Source organism: Dasypus novemcinctus, chromosome 9 (genome assembly GCF_030445035.2).
Source record: "Dasypus novemcinctus isolate mDasNov1 chromosome 9, mDasNov1.1.hap2, whole genome shotgun sequence".
Taxonomy (NCBI): Eukaryota; Metazoa; Chordata; class Mammalia; order Cingulata; family Dasypodidae; genus Dasypus; species Dasypus novemcinctus.
The window spans coordinates 42,262,430-42,279,612 of NC_080681.1; the positions used below are offsets into that span (position 1 = coordinate 42,262,430).

Sequence of the window (17,183 nt, forward strand, 5' to 3'; positions counted from 1 at the left end):
GTGTGACCTGGGGCAAGTTATGTGACTTCTCTGTGCTTCAGTTTTCTTCCCTTCAAAGTGGGAGTTTTCATGCCTCTGTCACTGGGTTTGTGAAGAATTAAATAAGTTAATAAAAGTTAAGTACTTGGAACTATGCCTGGCAAATAATAATTACACAGCACGTGTTGTTATTTATTTTCTTCATACCACTTACTCCTATCTGGAAGTTTTATTCATTTACTTTATTTTGTCTTACTTCAGTAGAATAGAAGTACCATAAGATCAGAGGCCTTGTCTTTTTTTTAATCTTGTTCACTACTGTATCCTCAGAATCTAGAAAAAAGTCTGGCACAGAATGGGTGTTTAATAAATATTTTATACCTAGATAAATATATTTTTAGTAGCATATGCATGAAGACCAGGAGCTTTGAAATAAATCTTTGCTTGATGGTTGTGATGATGCTCACAGGAAGTACTTTAATCTCCTCTAAATACTAACTTGTATACAAAATACTAGTGGCGATCCATGGTGCTTCTTCTCCTTGCCATCCTTGTGGAAAGAATACTTGAATTATCGAAATTATAGTAGATGCCACCATATTGAGGTCCAACTACATAAACAGGTTCTTCTCTTTCCTTCCAGTTCAGAAGAACACTCATTACTTGATGATCTTCGATGCCTTTGTTATTCTGACATGCCTGGCTTCGTTAGTCCTCTGCCTTCGATCTGTGATTAAAGGATTTCAGCTTCGGCAGGTAGGGGTTGTTGCTGTCTAGGAGTTCTACTGACATTTTGACTGACAGAGAAATTTACTGTGGCTCTCCTCTTCCCTGAAGGAATTTGTCCAATTTTTCCTCCTCCATTATAAGAAGGAAGTTTCTGTTTCTGATCAAATGGAATTTGTCAATGGATGGTACATTATGATTATTATTAGTGATATGTTGACAATCAGTGGATCGATTCTGAAAATGGAAATCCAAGCTAAGGTACAATATTTTCCTGTTCATGTCATCTTTAGTGTCAGATCTGGATTAATATCTTTTCCAGAGTAAATGATTTCTTCCAAACCTTGTATTGAGTAAACCCGAAAACCGATAACAGTGATTTTAAATCTCGCCAGGAAGCCTCTTAGGCGGTTTTCAAAGTGTGGTCTACAAGCCACAACATCAGAATCATGTGAAAGTCTGTTAAAAATGCCCTACGCCAGACCTACTGAATCAGAACCCTGAGGGTAGGGCCTGTGAATTCTTACATGTCTCAAAATTAACAAGGTCTCCAGGGTAAAAAGTTTTTATTCCTATAAGCAATGCTAGAATCTTCAACAAAAAAAAGAGCGGAGCAGAATGCACACTGAGGTCCAGCTACCATTGTGAGTACTTGCAATTGTTTCCTCTGCACCTTCAGTGTAAGAATGTTCCCATTTTCTCATTTTTTCCATTGATTTGCTGAAAGGTTACCCATTAAATTTTTTTTATTATAGTGGTTGTACATTTATAGAAAGCCAAGTTTTTAGCCCAGAAATCAACCCTTCCCTCAAAACAAAAGATCAAATAAATAAATAATATTGTATTCAAACTTATATATTCCTAACCTTGACTATCCCTGAGTATGAGTGGGAATCACCTGGGGACCCTCTTAAAATTGAGATCCCTGGACAGAGACCCCAAAATTCAATGGCTCAAATAAGATAAGAGCTCATTTCTCTTGCCACCCATGGGAAGGCGAAACATGGTATGGCAGAAGCTCCCCACAGTCTCCTAGGCCTTATTTCAAGGAGAGCAGACATCATTTCTGTTTATATCAGAGCACTGGGGAGAACTTAGTCCCCTCTAATCACAAGGAATATGTTCAGGAAGGAGAGAATGAGTTGGGGTCGACACCAAGCAGCTGCCACCACCATATGTGGCTGCAGTGTATCTCATTGGAAAAGACTTTTAAGTCCATGGAAAGTGTTCTTCTCATGGTCCAGTGACCTCCATGTTGGTAAATCCAATAATCAATTATTTATCCTCATCTTGACCTATCAGCAGCATTTAACACTGTTGATCACTCTCTCTTGGTTGAACCACTTTTTCACTTAGTTACCCAATTACATGGTTGTCTTCCTAAATCACTGGCTGGTCTTCCGAGTTTCTTTTGCCAGTTCCTCATCATCTTGCAACCTTCATATGACAATGTGTGGAAATCTTTACTTTTTCTCTCCACACTCACTGTCATGGGATCTCATGACTTTAAATACTATCTATATGCCAGTGATTCCCAAATCTCTGTCTTCAGCTTGGAATTCTTCCCTAATTTCAGCTTCAAATATCCAACTCTCTGTCCTAAAGTGCCACTTGAGTGCCTACTTGGCCTCTCAAATTTAGCATATCAACACCAGAACTCATAAAATCCCCACCTCCACAGTCCAAACCTGCTTCTTCCCTAGGCTAATTTCTATTAATAGCAACTCTTTTCAGTTGCTCAAGCCAAAAACCATAGATTCATCCTGGACTCCTCTTTCTCTACTCTCCTCTCTCCCACATTTACTCCAAGAAGAAATACTGTTGATCAGCCTTCAGAAACCACCTTATTACCTCCACCATTCCCAGCCAAGTCTAAGCCACCATCTGCTCTCACTTTATCATTGCAGTGGCTCTTCACTGGCCTCCTTGCTAGCCTCCTCACTCCCCCATGATCTGCTCTCAAGCACAGCAGCCAACTGCAGATCATACCACTACTCTGTTTCAAGCTGTCCAATCTCCTCAACCTGTTCAGAGTAAAAGACAAGGCTGTTAACATACCCATGAGGCCCTTTCAACCTCAGTGACCGCACACTCTGCCCATCACTCCCTCCACATCCACCACACTCAGTATCTTGCCAGGCGGCCTCCTGTCTTGAGAGCTTTGCACCTGCTGGACCCTGTGCCTGGAATGCTCCTCCCCTGCAGTTTGGCTTACTCCTTCACTCCCTCAGGTCTTGGTTTAAATGCCACCTTTTCAGTGAGACCCTTCCTGATCTCCCTATTGAAGATTACAATCCTATAACCTTTCCTATCCATTCCCTGACTTTACTCCTCCATGCTTATCATCAGCCAGTGTACCAAATGTTTCGTTAATTTATATCTGTTGTCTCTCCCCGCTGCTAGAATGTAAGCCCCACAAGGGCAGGGAGTTTTGTCTCTTTGTTCATTGCTTTAGCCTTCACATGTAGAGCAGTGCCTGGTCCAAGGGTTCTCAATGAATATTTCTTGCCTGAATGAATTTCCACTCTATAATCTGATTTCCTCCCCCCTCTGTTTTAGAGTCTAACAAGCTATGACGTCTGTAGCATACTTCTTGGGACTTCCACCATGCTTGTGTGGCTTGGAGTCATCCGATACCTCAGTTTCTTTCAGAAGTACAATGTAAGAAATTCCATGGCTCGCCACATTGTTGGCACTTCTCTTTTTGAAGTTACTGCACTGCTTTGGCTGAAAGACAAAGTGATTCTAACGACTTCTCTTACTCTCCCAGCTCCTTATTCTGACCCTTCAGGCCGCGCTACCCAGCGTCATCAGGTTCTGCTGCTGTGCAGCTATGATTTATTTAGGCTATTGCTTCTGTGGATGGATTGTGCTGGGGCCTTACCATGAGAAGGTACTGATAAACAACTTTTCCCTCTGATGCTATTAAAGTCTTAGAATAGTGCTGGTGGCTTTTAAAAATGACCTCCTTTTATTTTGTTATTCAGCCTTGAAACGGGGAAGGCAGTATATCTATGACTATATTTATAAATAGATAAGGTGTGGCCAACTCAAGAGAATAATTGATCAGTCAACTGCCTCAAATCCTTTCTGGTGTATGTCATATAATTAAATGCCTTTTATCACCAGTGAGAAATCAAATCTAGTCAATTTTATTTATCAATATATACTAAAATTGGCAATTTAGACAAGCCTTCATAAAATGCGACTTTCTATAAACATAGAGAAAAACTTGTAAACCTTTGAAAAATTTTGCCCTAGAGCTATCGTCTCAAATATAATTATCTTAAAAGGAATAAACGTTAACACAAGATGTATGAACATCCATGAGTGGGACCTGGGGATCTCTGCAGAAGCATTTTCTCTGGAGATAAAGAGAAGGGTTAAAGCTTGACTCAGAAAAGTGCTGAAGGTGCAAGCTGGCCCTTTCTACCTCCAGTTCAGGCTGTTCCTGTAAGTGGAGCGTAAAGAAGGAGCTGCTGGTCCCAGGAGAAACAGTACGCTTATACATACTATGTGCCTGAGGTTATTTGTTGGAAAGAAGTAACTTGGGTAACGTGTCCCATTTTTAATATGCTTTTGTGAACAAAGTCTCCAATAGAAGGAATGTAGATTGAAATGAACTTTTCTCTTTTCTTTTTTCCAGTTCCGTTCTCTGAACAGAGTCTCTGAGTGTCTTTTTTCGCTGATAAATGGAGATGACATGTTTGCCACATTTGCAAAAATGCAGCAAAAAAGTTACTTGGTCTGGCTCTTTAGCAGAGTTTACCTCTACTCGTTCATCAGCCTCTTTATATATATGATTTTAAGTCTTTTCATTGCAGTCATCACTGATACATATGAAACAATTAAGGTAGGTTTGTCAAGAGTCATAAGTAGCAGTTCCAAAACTTGGGTAGTGGCAAAAATATTTAGTTCCTAGGATGGGGAAAGTTGATAGAATGTTAATTTCTTCAGGGCAGGGGAAAAGGAACTGTTTTAAGGATTTGAGAAATAAGAAAAGAAGGAGAAATATAATTTCTACAATGCTGAAAGTTTTGTCTCTAAGTAATTATGCTTTTTCAAATAAGCTTTCTAATCTTTTAATAGAATTATTAGGGTCAGTAGAAATAGGGTAAAGTAAAACAGATGGCACTTCACAAAGCCAAAATTTTGTGGGGAACTTTTTAGTCCAATTTTCATCAAGAAAAATCCGCCTCTTTATTTGGTATGTGCTATAAATGAACGCTTTCCTCTTTGCAAAGTCCTGCATGGCACAACCCTATGAAAGTCGACTTCTGGAACAGTAAGGAGATTGCCTTGCCAAATACTAGCCATGCATGTTTTCTACAGTAAGACACCAGATTTGAAAAACTATTGTCACTCATATTGTGTTCAATATGGGATGTTTTACAAATCAGTTTGAGTCCCTTGAATTATGAAAAGGCAGAATAAATGTCCACATGTATTTAAATTTCTAATAATCTTACATGGTTAGACATAACGCTGGTATAGATATTTTCACTTGGGGACTTTTCTTTCTGGGTATGAGAGAGGTAATGAAACATGAAGCCATGTGATTGGCTCCAGGGATAAAGGGAACACCATGGCTTGGAGCTAATTATGAAAACCTTACTCATGAGGCCAGGACCCCTGTCTTCGTTCTTCCTGAGCCAGATTTCCAGGACTGACTGTCCCCTCCCCTCTCCTTGGTACTTGCTGGCTGAGGGAGTGAATTTGGTAGTGACTGTCCAGATCCCTCCCCATGGTGCTCTAAGAATTCTGCATGAAGACCATATGCTATTTGTGGGTGACATCCTAAATCTCTAAGAGTAACAGTTGACCACGCTCAGTGACACAAACCTGAGACTCGCATGGTGGTATTTTAGATGTTAACCTCTTTCCATGGACTCAGAGCACTTGCCAAATGGGCAGGCTAGGTTATTTCTGATCCTTTCTGGTCAGGGCATGCCCTAGAGATCTTAGACCCCAAAGTGATATACAAATGAGGCCATTATACAAACCTGCCTGCCCAGAAGAGAGATTCCAAAAGGCCATTCAGGCTGGAAAGGTCCCTCACGGCATTTAGATCTTTGCTGAGACAGGTCAGGAGCACCCACGGCTGTGCCGAGGTCTTCAGGAGAAGGTTGGTAGCCCACCTGCCAGCCCCCAACCTCACTACTGTTCATCTAGACCAGCCAGGCTTCTTGTGGCCTGAACCGGGTTCCGCTCGAGGTGCCTGCTTCAGACCGGCCTGAATGTTCGGGGCTGCAGGGTAGAGTGGTCACAGAGAGGGACAGGACGGGCTCGATTTGCTCAGCCTTAAACTCAACAGGCTCATTTGGAGTTGAACCAGACCTGGAGAAAAGCGCCCAGGAGGGTAATTGCAGAATCCCAGACCCACTTTGGTCTCAACCAAAACCCAAGTCAGGCACGAAGGGACATCTGCCTGAAAATTCTTGGAGGTGACTAAACTAACCCACAAGAATCATCCCCTCCCTTGCCAAATGACCCACTTGGAATTTGAAATAAAGCTGTTTTCAAGGGACTTATTAATGTGTCTTTTAAAAAATTCTTTGTATAGCATTATCAACAAGATGGCTTCCCAGAGACTGAACTTCGTATGTTTATATCAGAGTGCAAAGATCTTCCCAACTCTGGAAAATACAAATTAGAAAACGACCATCCAGTATCTATATTCTGCTGTTGTAAAAAGTAACTACCAAGCTTATCTGTGCTCTAGAGGACAATATAATGTGTAGCTGAGTTAAGGGACTACATGAATATTTTAAAACCAGGTGTATTATATTCAAAGACCAACTATTATTTTGAGCCAAATGATATTTAGATTTTATCCTTAACTATGTATGTTTTTGAAAGCAGTATTTAATGTCTTTACATCTTTCTGCTGGACTTTCTAAAAACCAACTTTGATGAGGACGTCCATCAGATTCTTGCTGTATCTTGTTTATTTTGTCATAGCTTTAGAATATGTTTCTCTGAAGCTTACACTCTTGCTTCCAGCTATTCTGATTGTGTTTGTCATCAGAGAAAACAGTCCCTGGTCTGACATGACTTTAGACAGGGAAGGAGTCCTTCCCTGAGAGAGTGGGGATGGTTGCTGAACACCCAGTAATCACTGCATTTCAAACCCATATCTTAAAGGACAGGATAAGAAACAACCATCACCAACTAACTGTCCAATATCTGGTTCTGAAGGACAACTGCTATTTGGTTCTGGTCTTAGGTCTGGAGGGAGTCAGGTTTTCCAGTGTTCCATTTATAAAAGTTTTCTCTCTTCCTTCAGTGTTAAAGTACAAGGTTGAAAGTGTATCTTCTACATATGTGAAAATTAAACCACATACTAGTTGTATATTTGATTCAAAATGATTTATTTTATTAGCACTTGCAGAGTCTTGTGAAAACCGTGTATTGTACTGTGCCCTTCATAGGCACATCCAGTCTCATGGCAAAGGAGAGTAGCACTTTGGGGCCAGGGGCTGTGGTTCCACAGGGAGATTTTGTATAACTCACGTAAAAAATATTTTGGAAAACAATTAGGCTCAACATTTAAAAAGAAGCGGGCAATATGTGCCTTAAAATGACTCAGAAACTAAGTTCTCAATCTCTCTTCCTTGTAGGCTGCTGCTGGAAGTTGCATTTTCACATGAATCTTTGTTTTGTGTACTATTTATTAAAATAGAAATAAATTTAATGATGTGCAATAAACGTTCTCTTAAAGCACTCTTTTTTGGCGGGAAACTGATTTTTTAATCTTTTTTTAAGGGGTCAGATGAAGATAGGCTCGAGACACTGAACTCTTAGTATTTAATCATAATAATGCTATAAAAATGACTTCAGGGAGTGGATGTGACTCAAGTGGTTGAGCACCTGCTTCCCACATGGGAGGACCTGGGTTCAGTCCCCAGTGCCTCCTAAAAACAAAACAGCAAACAAATGAAAAACCAACTTGGGGAACCCATGTGGCTGAGTGGTTGAGTGCTGGCTTCCCACATATGAGGTCCCAGTTTCAATCCCCTATCCCAGTACTCAAAAGAAACCCACTAGGCTTTAGGTGTTAAAATTTAAGGTTTTACAATGGATATAAACTATTTTTGAATCACCCGTGGCTTTTAAAAAATTAAAAATCAAAATCACTAGGCAAGTATTTTTCTGACTTCATGCTAATATTTGGATCACAGTCATTTTTAGAATTTCCTGGTATGCAATGTGAATTTTGAAATCACGTTTATTATCTGATAAGTCTTTTCCTTGACTCCTCATGAGATTTTTAGACTAGCAACAATACTTCAGTGGAAATATGAAACCACTGATCCAGTTTTGGGGCCGGGGTTTTGTTTTGCCCTGGAGTCGTTATGTTTCTGCCCTGGAATTGTGGCCAGTGGCTTGGTGCCTTCAGTCTGTCTCTCCTGATTCTCCAAGCAGGATTCCATGATGAATTTTAAGAGCTAATTTTTAGTAATGATGCCCACGAGAGTATAGCTGTACTATTTCCTGAAATAAACAACACCAGCTTTTTTGAACTGTCCTCAAGCCAGTACAATGGCTTGATCTGAGCAGGCAGAAAAATTATGGGCCAGTCATTTTACATTCCTTTTAAACGTAACGTAAGGAATGCCAGAGTAGCTGTAAGAAGGAATTGAAAATGGAGGTCATTTCTTCTCAGATAGCTTGGCTTCTCATGTGGCAGAGCAAAGGCACATCAAGGCTGCACTTCCATTGGTGATGCCAGTTTGTCTGGAAGTCAGGTTTTCTGCCCCATCTGCCCCACATAATGATTCTCAAGTTTATAAGCATAAGAATCACTAGTAGGTCTTATTAAAAGTGCACATTTCCAGTCAATACCACCAGAGATCCTTATTTGTCAAGTCTGAGGTGGAGTCCAGGAATCTGCATTTCCAGGGTTGAGGCTACCCATCAGAAACTGTTCACAGTAGTCAAAGAAAAACTGCAGGTAGATGGCTTTATAGACAGCAACATGGACATTTTAGGATTTCTGTTATTTGTTTAATCATTTTTAAATAGTCTTTGATTCTGCTGATATCACGTTTTCCTTAAACAATTCAAATGCTACTTTCATCTGTCATTTTCAGAAAGCTTTAAAATATCTAACACATTTTGAGTTTTAATCTCCTTGTCTCAGCACACCATTTTTGAATTAATACCTTAGTTTAGTTGAATTTTTCCGTATCTTACTTTAATTTGAATGTTAAGTACTACATTTAAAGTATATAGCCATATCAAAGTTGCATAGTTTAATTCAGATAGACATAAGCATCAAATTTAGAAACCTAAGTCAAGAATCCTTTCTCTGTTGTTCTCTTTCCATTAATTTATTCTTTTGTTAGAATAGGAAAATTAATAGTAATGATATATTCACTGAAGAAAAAGTGTTTTTATTCTGTAACAAATTTCTAAGAATTTCCTTATGCTTTATGGAAGGAATTACAATTATCATAGACATGTGTACAGATATTCATGAATAAATTATCTTTAAATTTTAAGGGGTTTGAATTTCAGTTTGGTGAATTTTAATTTTCTTTGTAGTGTTTCTTTTTGGTGTGTGGCCAAAGAATATTCCTTCACATTCTAGTCTTCACAGCACAAGATTAGACTTAGAGTGGCAACTCCACCCTCTAACACTGCTAATGTTTAAGTACTCTCAGGATGAATGACACTGCTTTGAATTGTGGGATGGGGTTTGGGGGTGGGGGTGGGACAGAGCTTAAAGATGTGGTCTGTGGTGTAATGGCCATAATCCATCTTTATAGAAATGCAAAGAAGGTGTGGCAAGTACAAACTACATGCCAGTTTCCTGGGCAGGAGATAACTAAGATTGATCATTGGCCACGTAACTGCAAACAATGTAAATGAAGGTGGTATAACTTTTGTTTCTGTTTGGCAACTGAATATAGAATGTTCATATCTGGAAAACATATCTAAGAAAGAATGTTGGAGTAGATTCAAAGGTGATGAAAATACAGAGAGACTCTATTAGTTTCCTATTGTTGCTGCAATAAATTACTACAATGCTTGGGAATTAAACAGGTAGAAATTTATTATTTTACAGCTCTGGAGGTCAGAGGTCAGACCTGAGTCTTATGGAACAGAAATTAAGGTGTTGGCAGGACTAGTTCCTCCGGAGGGCCTCAGGGGAGAAGCCTTGCTCTGCCTCCTCCAGCATTTCACTGCTGCTGGCGTTCCTTGGCTTGCAGCCACAGCTCTCTGCCTCTACTTCTGTCTTTGCCTTCTCCTCTCTGATCTCCTGCCTTCCTAAAAGGACTCTTGTGATTATATTGAGCCCAACTGTGTAATCCAGAATAATCCCCCCAATTCATTATTCTTAACTTAATCACCCCTATACAATCCTTTTTCACCAGGTAAGGAAACATATTCGCTAGCTAAGATTAGGATGTAAACATTTTCAGGGAGCTGCTATTCATTGTGCCAGAGACTTAAAAAAAAAAAAAAGATTTGTTTATTTATTTTCCCCTTCTCCTCCTCCTGCTCTGCTGTTTTTGCTGTCTGTGTTTTCTCTTCTCATTTTCTCTCCTCTGGGATTCACTGGGATTCGATCCTGGAGACCTCTGATGTGGAGAGAGGTTCCCTGTCAACTGTACCACCTCAGTTCATAGTCTCTGCTGCATTTCACCTTGACTCTCCCCTTGTCTCTCGGTTGATGCATCATCATCTTGCTGCATGACTCATTTGCGTGGACACTGGCTCACCATGCGGGCACTTATGTGGGCACTGGCTCACCACCCAGGCAAGCTTTCTCTTCTTTTTCACCAGGAGTCCCCAGGGATCAAACCCAGGTCCTCCCATATGGTGGTAGCTCTATCACCTAAGCCACATCCTCTTCTCTGTACCAGAGACTTTAATGTGATAAAGTTAGGTGGTAAAATGAATATAGGTAGGGATTATTTTATGAATTCCAAAAAGAGGAAGATTATGTTTGTAAACTAATCTGTTCCTCTGGGTGTGATATCAGTTGAGGACTGATATCAGTTGAGGACCTTTGATTAGATTACCAATTAAGATTGCTGTAGGGCTTTTAGGTGTGACTCAGGTTGGGTCTGTGCCCCCTTGCTGGGTCTAATACAAACTGACAAGACTCAGACAGACACAGGAAAAGAGGCCTCTGCCATTTCTGATCCTGCCATGTGACAGAAAGGAAAGGCTCAAACAGCTGAGGTCCTGGGGAGAGATGAGCCATTTGCCTGATAGCTTACAGCCAAACTTGGTAAGAGCAGAATAGCTGAGACTGACATAGGAGGCCTTGAAGGAGACAAGCTGAAATCAGGAGGAAAGCGGAGCAGTTGAGTCTGAGAAGTTATGAGGAGAAGGCAGAGCCCAAAGACCGCCCACCATCCTGCTTCAACACATGGCAGCTGGGTTTGGTGAGAAAGCACCTTTTAAGGTGCCTGGATTTGGAATTTTCATGGACTTGGGCTTTTTACCTCAAATAAATCCCCTTTTTAAAAGCCAACAGATTTCTGGTATTTTGCATCAGCACCCCTTTAGCAAACTAAAACAGTATCCTTCATAATAAGTAGGTTTCAGGGTATAATTTCACTGAAATGAATATTTGTTTAGCACTTTGAATCTCAAGCAAAAAGATCAGCACTTTAACACACATTGACTTACACAATTTAATCCCAATAACTCTGATGTGATAGTGTTATCCTTATTTTACAGGAAAGGAAACAAAGGTTTAGAGATTAAATACCTTACCTGGGTTTACACAAATTGTAAATGGTGGGGCCAGGATTTACACCTGTCTGTGTAACTGCAAAGCTAATGCACTTAGCCACAAAGCTACACTTGGACAGCGCAATGTATTTATTATGCCACACCGGCTGGAGTGAGGGGGCAGCAGTTGGTTACACATAGGAATTGGGGCGAAGGGTTGTGGACAGAGCTTTGGTCCTGTTGGCTTATTGGTTTGAATGCCATTTATCCTATTTATTTAATTAGTTTTTATGCTTATTTTTGTGGTCATTCTTCAGAACCAGGAAGAACCTCCCCCCAAAAAAGTTTGGTTTGGATATTGAGACTGATGACACCACACACACACACACTGCAGACGGTCTATGAATTACATGATGAAGCGTTCTGGGAAGAACAGGGCAGGCCCCTCCAGCTGGTCCAGAAATGACTTGAAAGTGTACAGAAAGTAAACTGGATTGGGGTTCGTGGTGGTTAAGGTGTGGGGCAAGGGTGAGGATTCCCACTTGTGGGCAGGGACTTGTGTTGTTTGAATCTCCCGCTGACACCGTAAGAGGGAGCTTCCAGCTTTCTTGTCAGCTTGTGCAGATAGGGGTGAGATGGGGTGGGGGTGAGCCTTAAAAGCTGTCAGCAGTCAAACATCAAAAAATGGAGTCAGAGTCTTTATTACACTTATTCTCATGAAGCCCCCACCAGAGCTGCCAGACATTCAATTTGTCAGCTTCCCTGTATTTTACCTGGGCTGACTGATGGTGGTGAAGTGAATGTTCAGAAACTTCAAGTCAATTGTTAACTATCCAATGATGAGGAAAATCTTGAATTAGACAAACACAGCCCAGGCAAATCGATCATCGGATTTTCACTGGATGAGGAGAACGTAAGTTGAATATAGATATTAATCCCTTTATGGAGCTTTAACACATTCATGTTTTCTTAGTAACAACGTACATTTCAGCCCTGAGAGGAAAATAACCTACACTTCCAAAGCTGCCATAGGGTGTATGAAGGAAGGGAAAGAGCCAACCAGGTTTGCAAACGCAATCGGCATTCCCTCTCCCGGATCCCATCTACAACCCTTCCCAGGACTAGATTCCATCCACTCCTCTTTCCTTTTTCCGCTAGGGTCAGCTTCAGTTTTTAAGCCTGGAACTTCCCTCACCGGAACAATTTATTTTAACCAGGCCCCTCATGCCCAATCTTCTTCTTTGAAGAGACTCAAGAATTTAAGAAGACAGGACCCTCAGCCCTGGCTCTGGCTCTCTCCTGGCTGGAACATCATTGGCACAAAGGTGGAAGTCAGTGGTGACCGTATCTCAGTTGTTAATAAAATTCTATATTTGATACCAATGTTTCAGCTTCATATAAAGTAAATATGAAATACTGTATGGTCATTTTGCTCTGCTATCGCTCACTATCCCTTGAAATCAACTTTTTACCCTCCCTTCAAATACCCCAGCACTTGTTTCTTATATCCCCGTTGTATTGGCATCTGCCTTCCTTTGCTCCCCTATCTACTGAGCTCTGGGCCACGCACCTCCTTCATGAACTTGAGCTAGTGGCTCACTGTCTACTTTCTCAGTGATGGCCACAAGCATGAGGATGAATCACCGAAAAAATGTGGTCTTCCAAAGAGCCTTTCCTCTCTGCCCACCTCACTTATCCCACAGGCACACCTGGCACTGTGTCATCCGCATCACCTCCCCAATTGCAATTTTGTGCATCCTACTCTTATCATCACTTTCTATTCAATCTCAACTACTTTGTACCCACCCTGCAACAATTCTCTGACCTCATCCAGACCTCCAAAATGGCAACCCCACCATTTTTTCACTTTATATCCCACTCCCATCCTTACCCACTTGATCTGTACTCCTGCACCTGGATCATCATAGTCATGCCTTAAAAATAGCATTTCTAACCTTATCCCTTTCTCTCCACTTCATTCTCGTGACAAATCTTATTTACTGTCACCCAACTAGTTGCCTCCTACTCACCTGCACCTGAGCCGATAAACTACTGTAGAAAAGCCATAAAGTTGTCTGACTGGTTTCATAACCGCAGACATCAAGTCGTCACTCAAACTACCAGGAAATCTTTCTTGTTTCATTGGCATCCTCATTCCCCTGCTAGTCAAGATAACTACTTCATCCCTTCTTTTCCTATCCCCCACATCCATGCCCCAGTCTCGGTACTTTGGTTGAATTTTGTGTAGGAGGTACAGTCATCAGCTGTCAGACAGGAAGTCCCTCACCTTCCTACCACAAAATCTGCAAACCCATCCATATCAGTACATATTATTCTGTTCCTCCCTGCCCCCAGTACCATTGAAAAATTGTTCTCTCAAAGGCCATTCCACCCCCATGCACTGGATCCTAATCCCTTTCATCTCCTCAGGGGCTCTCACTTCAGATGTGTCTCTGATTTTATCCTGAACTTGCAGAGTACTACCAGAGTTGCAAAACAATCTCACAGATACCATCTGGCCCAGTCTTCAAAACAGCTTTGGGAAATCAGCAAGGTCATTAAAATAGCCATGATTACTGTTTAGGTACCTTGTGCACATGGTTTGAAAGACCTCAACCAGTACAAAGGGGTATTCAGTAAAAATTAGAACTCCCTCTGATGTCCTGATTGCTATGTGACCACAACCCAAGTTAAGTAATAGACCTTTCCCAAAAACTTTTGGATATCTCTTTGGACCCTTTAGGATTATCTCCTCTACCCTCCCCACCATATTTTATCCTGACCTTTAATATAATTATTCCACTGCTTTTCTTTATAGTTTTGCCACCTATGTACACATCCCTAAATAAAATATTGACTTGTCTGTTTTTGAAATCTACATAAGTAGAATTATATTGTATATATTCTTGCATGACTTTATTATTCAAAAGTTTGTAGATTTCATCCACGTTGTTGCGTGTAGTTTATTCATTGCCATAGCTGTGTGGTATTCCATTATTAGGTATTTGTTTATTTATCCTTTCTGCAGTCTGAGGTCTTTGCATTTTTGGCAATTACAAACAATGCTGCTGTGAACATTCTTATCATGTTTCCGGGTGCATATGAGCAAAGGTTTCCCTAGGGTAAATACCTAGTAGTAGATTTGCATGTACACATTAGATTTAGTAGGAAAGATGTGAGACTCTTCCAAAGGGGATGCCAATTAACCTTCCTCCAGCTGTTTCTGAGAATTTTCATTCCTTGCAGCCTTGCTAATATTTGATATTTTCAGACTTTCAGCTTTCAGGCAATCTGGTGGGTATGAGGTGGTATGACATTGTCATTTTAATGCTGTTGAACATTGACTTTTCAGTTACTTATTGACCATACATGTTCTCTTGAGTGATGTGCCTAGTCAAGACTTTTGCCCATTTTTTTGATTGAGATGTCTTTTTCTTAAAGATTTACAGGATTTCTTTACATATTTTGGATATTATTCTTTTGTTAGTTACATGTGCTGCAAATTATCTTCTCTTGGACTGTGCTACCATTTTCACTCTCTTTATGGTATTTTTGATGAACAAAGACTCTTAATTTTAATGTAGTCTTATTTTTTCAGTATTTTCCTTTAAGATTTGTACTTATTTATCTTGCTTAAGAAATCCTCCCATACATTGATGTCCTGAAGATTTTTCTTTCTTGATATTTCTATTAATAGGATGTTTAAAGTTTTGCATTTCACAATTAGGTATTTAATCTACTAAGGATAGAATTTGTGTATGGTGTGTGACAGGGTCCAATCACACATTTTGTCTTACCAATTTTATTAGTTTCCTAGAGTATACCAAATCATCACAACCTTGGCACCTTAAAACAACAGAAATTTATTCTCTCACAGTTCTGGAGGTTCAAAGTCTGAAATCAAGGTGCTGGCAGGGCACAGTGCTGAAGGTTCTAGGGAAGAATCCTTCCTTGCCTCTTCCTAGTTTCTGGTGGCTCCTGGCAATCCTTGACATTCCTTGGCTTGTAGCTGTAACACTCCAATCTTCTTCTCTAGTTTCCCATGGCCTTCTTCTGCCATGTTTGTCTCCGTGTGTCCTCTTCTCTTCTATAAGGACACCAGCTATTGGACTGAGGGCCCACCGTTAATCCAGTATAACCTCACCTTAACTTAACCAATTACATCTGCAAAGATCCCATTTCTAAATAAGGTCACATCCTGAGGTTCAGGGTAGATATGAATTATATGGGAACTCTATTCAACCCACCACACTAATCTTCATTATAAGAGCCCATCATTTTCCCATCCATGCACTACCACCTTTATTTTTTTTTTAAAGATTTTTTATTTATTTCTCTCCCCTTCCCCCCTCCTCCAGTTGTCTGCACTCTGTGTCCATTCACTGTGTGTTCTTTTGTGTCCTCTTGTATTCTTGTCAGTGGCACTGGGAAACTGTCTCTTTTTGTTGCGTTATCTTGCTGCGTCAGCTCTCTGTGTGAGTGGTGCCACTCCTGGACAGGCTGCACTTCTTTCGCATGGGGCGGCTCTCCTTACAGGGCGCACTCCTTGCATGTGGGGCTTCCCTATGCAGGGGACACCCCTGCATGGCACAGCACACCTTGGCGCACATGTATGGGCCACGTTACCCCATGTGTCAGGAAGCCCTGGGTTTGAACCTTGGACCTCCCAAGTGGTAGGCGGATGCTCTATCAGTTGAGCCAAATCTGCTTTCCCACTACCACCTTTATCGTAGCAGATGTCTAGTATAAGCATGGGTATGTTTCTGGGCTCTCTACTGTGGGTACCTCAACTATCCTTGGTCCTTTGTATTTCCAAACACATTTTAGAATCATCAATTTCCCAAAAAAATAGCAAAAGAGGGGAAAAGAAAAGATGAGACTCAGCTAAATAAAGGTTAACAGTAATGGAAACTTAATATCTAATGAATCCTGCCAACTACTCCAAAATGTTTTGCTAAAGAAGAGGCAGGAACTCTAAATGCTGTGCAAAGGCAAATTTATTTAATCAAATGAGTTTGTGGTTATATCAAATGATTATAACAATTGAGCAATCACAAAAGAAAATAATCAATTAAACACATAGGAAAGAATGAAAGTATATAAACCACTTACCAAATGGGGGGAAAACACAACATCTGCTCTCTCACAAGGCTGGGAAGTCCCTTCACAGCTGATCAGAGTTCTGATTTGAAGAATGGTCCCAGGCAGAGCATCTTCTGGGTGAGAATTCAACTGGCAGCTTGAGGACCATCCCTTTTAAGGGGTTTCAAACCTCAGAACTCCAATGAGTATGCAATTCGTTAGGACTGACCTAGTAGGAAGTAACCAAATCCACCTGGCAGGGGTGGCCAGCCCTCCACAGGAGAGACACGGTGTTTCGAGGGTCTTTGTTCAATTCTATTCATGGTGTACTGAACAGGAGCATAAACGTTTTCTGCTTTTAGTTTTGTGGGATACAAACAGGACGTACAAATGCCACATCTGGTATTTAGTTCTTCGTAAACATTTATTTTTTGGGTAATGGATGATGGGGTTGCCTGCGTGGCAGCATTATAACATTCCAAAGGACAAAGGACAAAGGACAAGATAGTCATTCACAATTCTAGGCTAAAATAGCAGAGACTATTGATTAGGAAACTTATGAATTCACAATTCTTAGTAATAATTTTCTTACAGTACATTACCTGGTGATACAGTGATTGGAGTTGCATCGTATCTATAGGTAAATTTAGGGAAGAACTGCCATCTTGAAACAACACTACCAATCTCTGAACATGGAAGATCTC

The 17,183-nt window shown here is 40.7% G+C and overlaps 1 protein-coding gene across 5 annotated transcripts in view; it reads left to right on the forward strand.

Moving 5' to 3' along the window:
• MCOLN3 (mucolipin TRP cation channel 3) overlaps positions 1-7,413 on the forward strand; it is a 60,440-nt gene extending 53,027 nt beyond the window's left edge. For all 5 annotated transcript variants that reach the window (XM_071217318.1, XM_004469000.3, XM_004468999.3 and 2 more), the window contains 6 exons: positions 623-735; positions 817-966; positions 3,265-3,366; positions 3,476-3,598; positions 4,352-4,558; positions 6,269-7,413. In XM_071217318.1, coding sequence (XP_071073419.1) covers positions 623-735; positions 817-966; positions 3,265-3,366; positions 3,476-3,598; positions 4,352-4,558; positions 6,269-6,403 — 830 coding nt within the window. In that variant the 3' untranslated portion in view covers positions 6,404-7,413. The remainder of the gene's footprint in view (positions 1-622; positions 736-816; positions 967-3,264; positions 3,367-3,475; positions 3,599-4,351; positions 4,559-6,268) is intronic.
• The last annotated feature ends 9,770 nt before the right edge of the window (positions 7,414-17,183 follow it).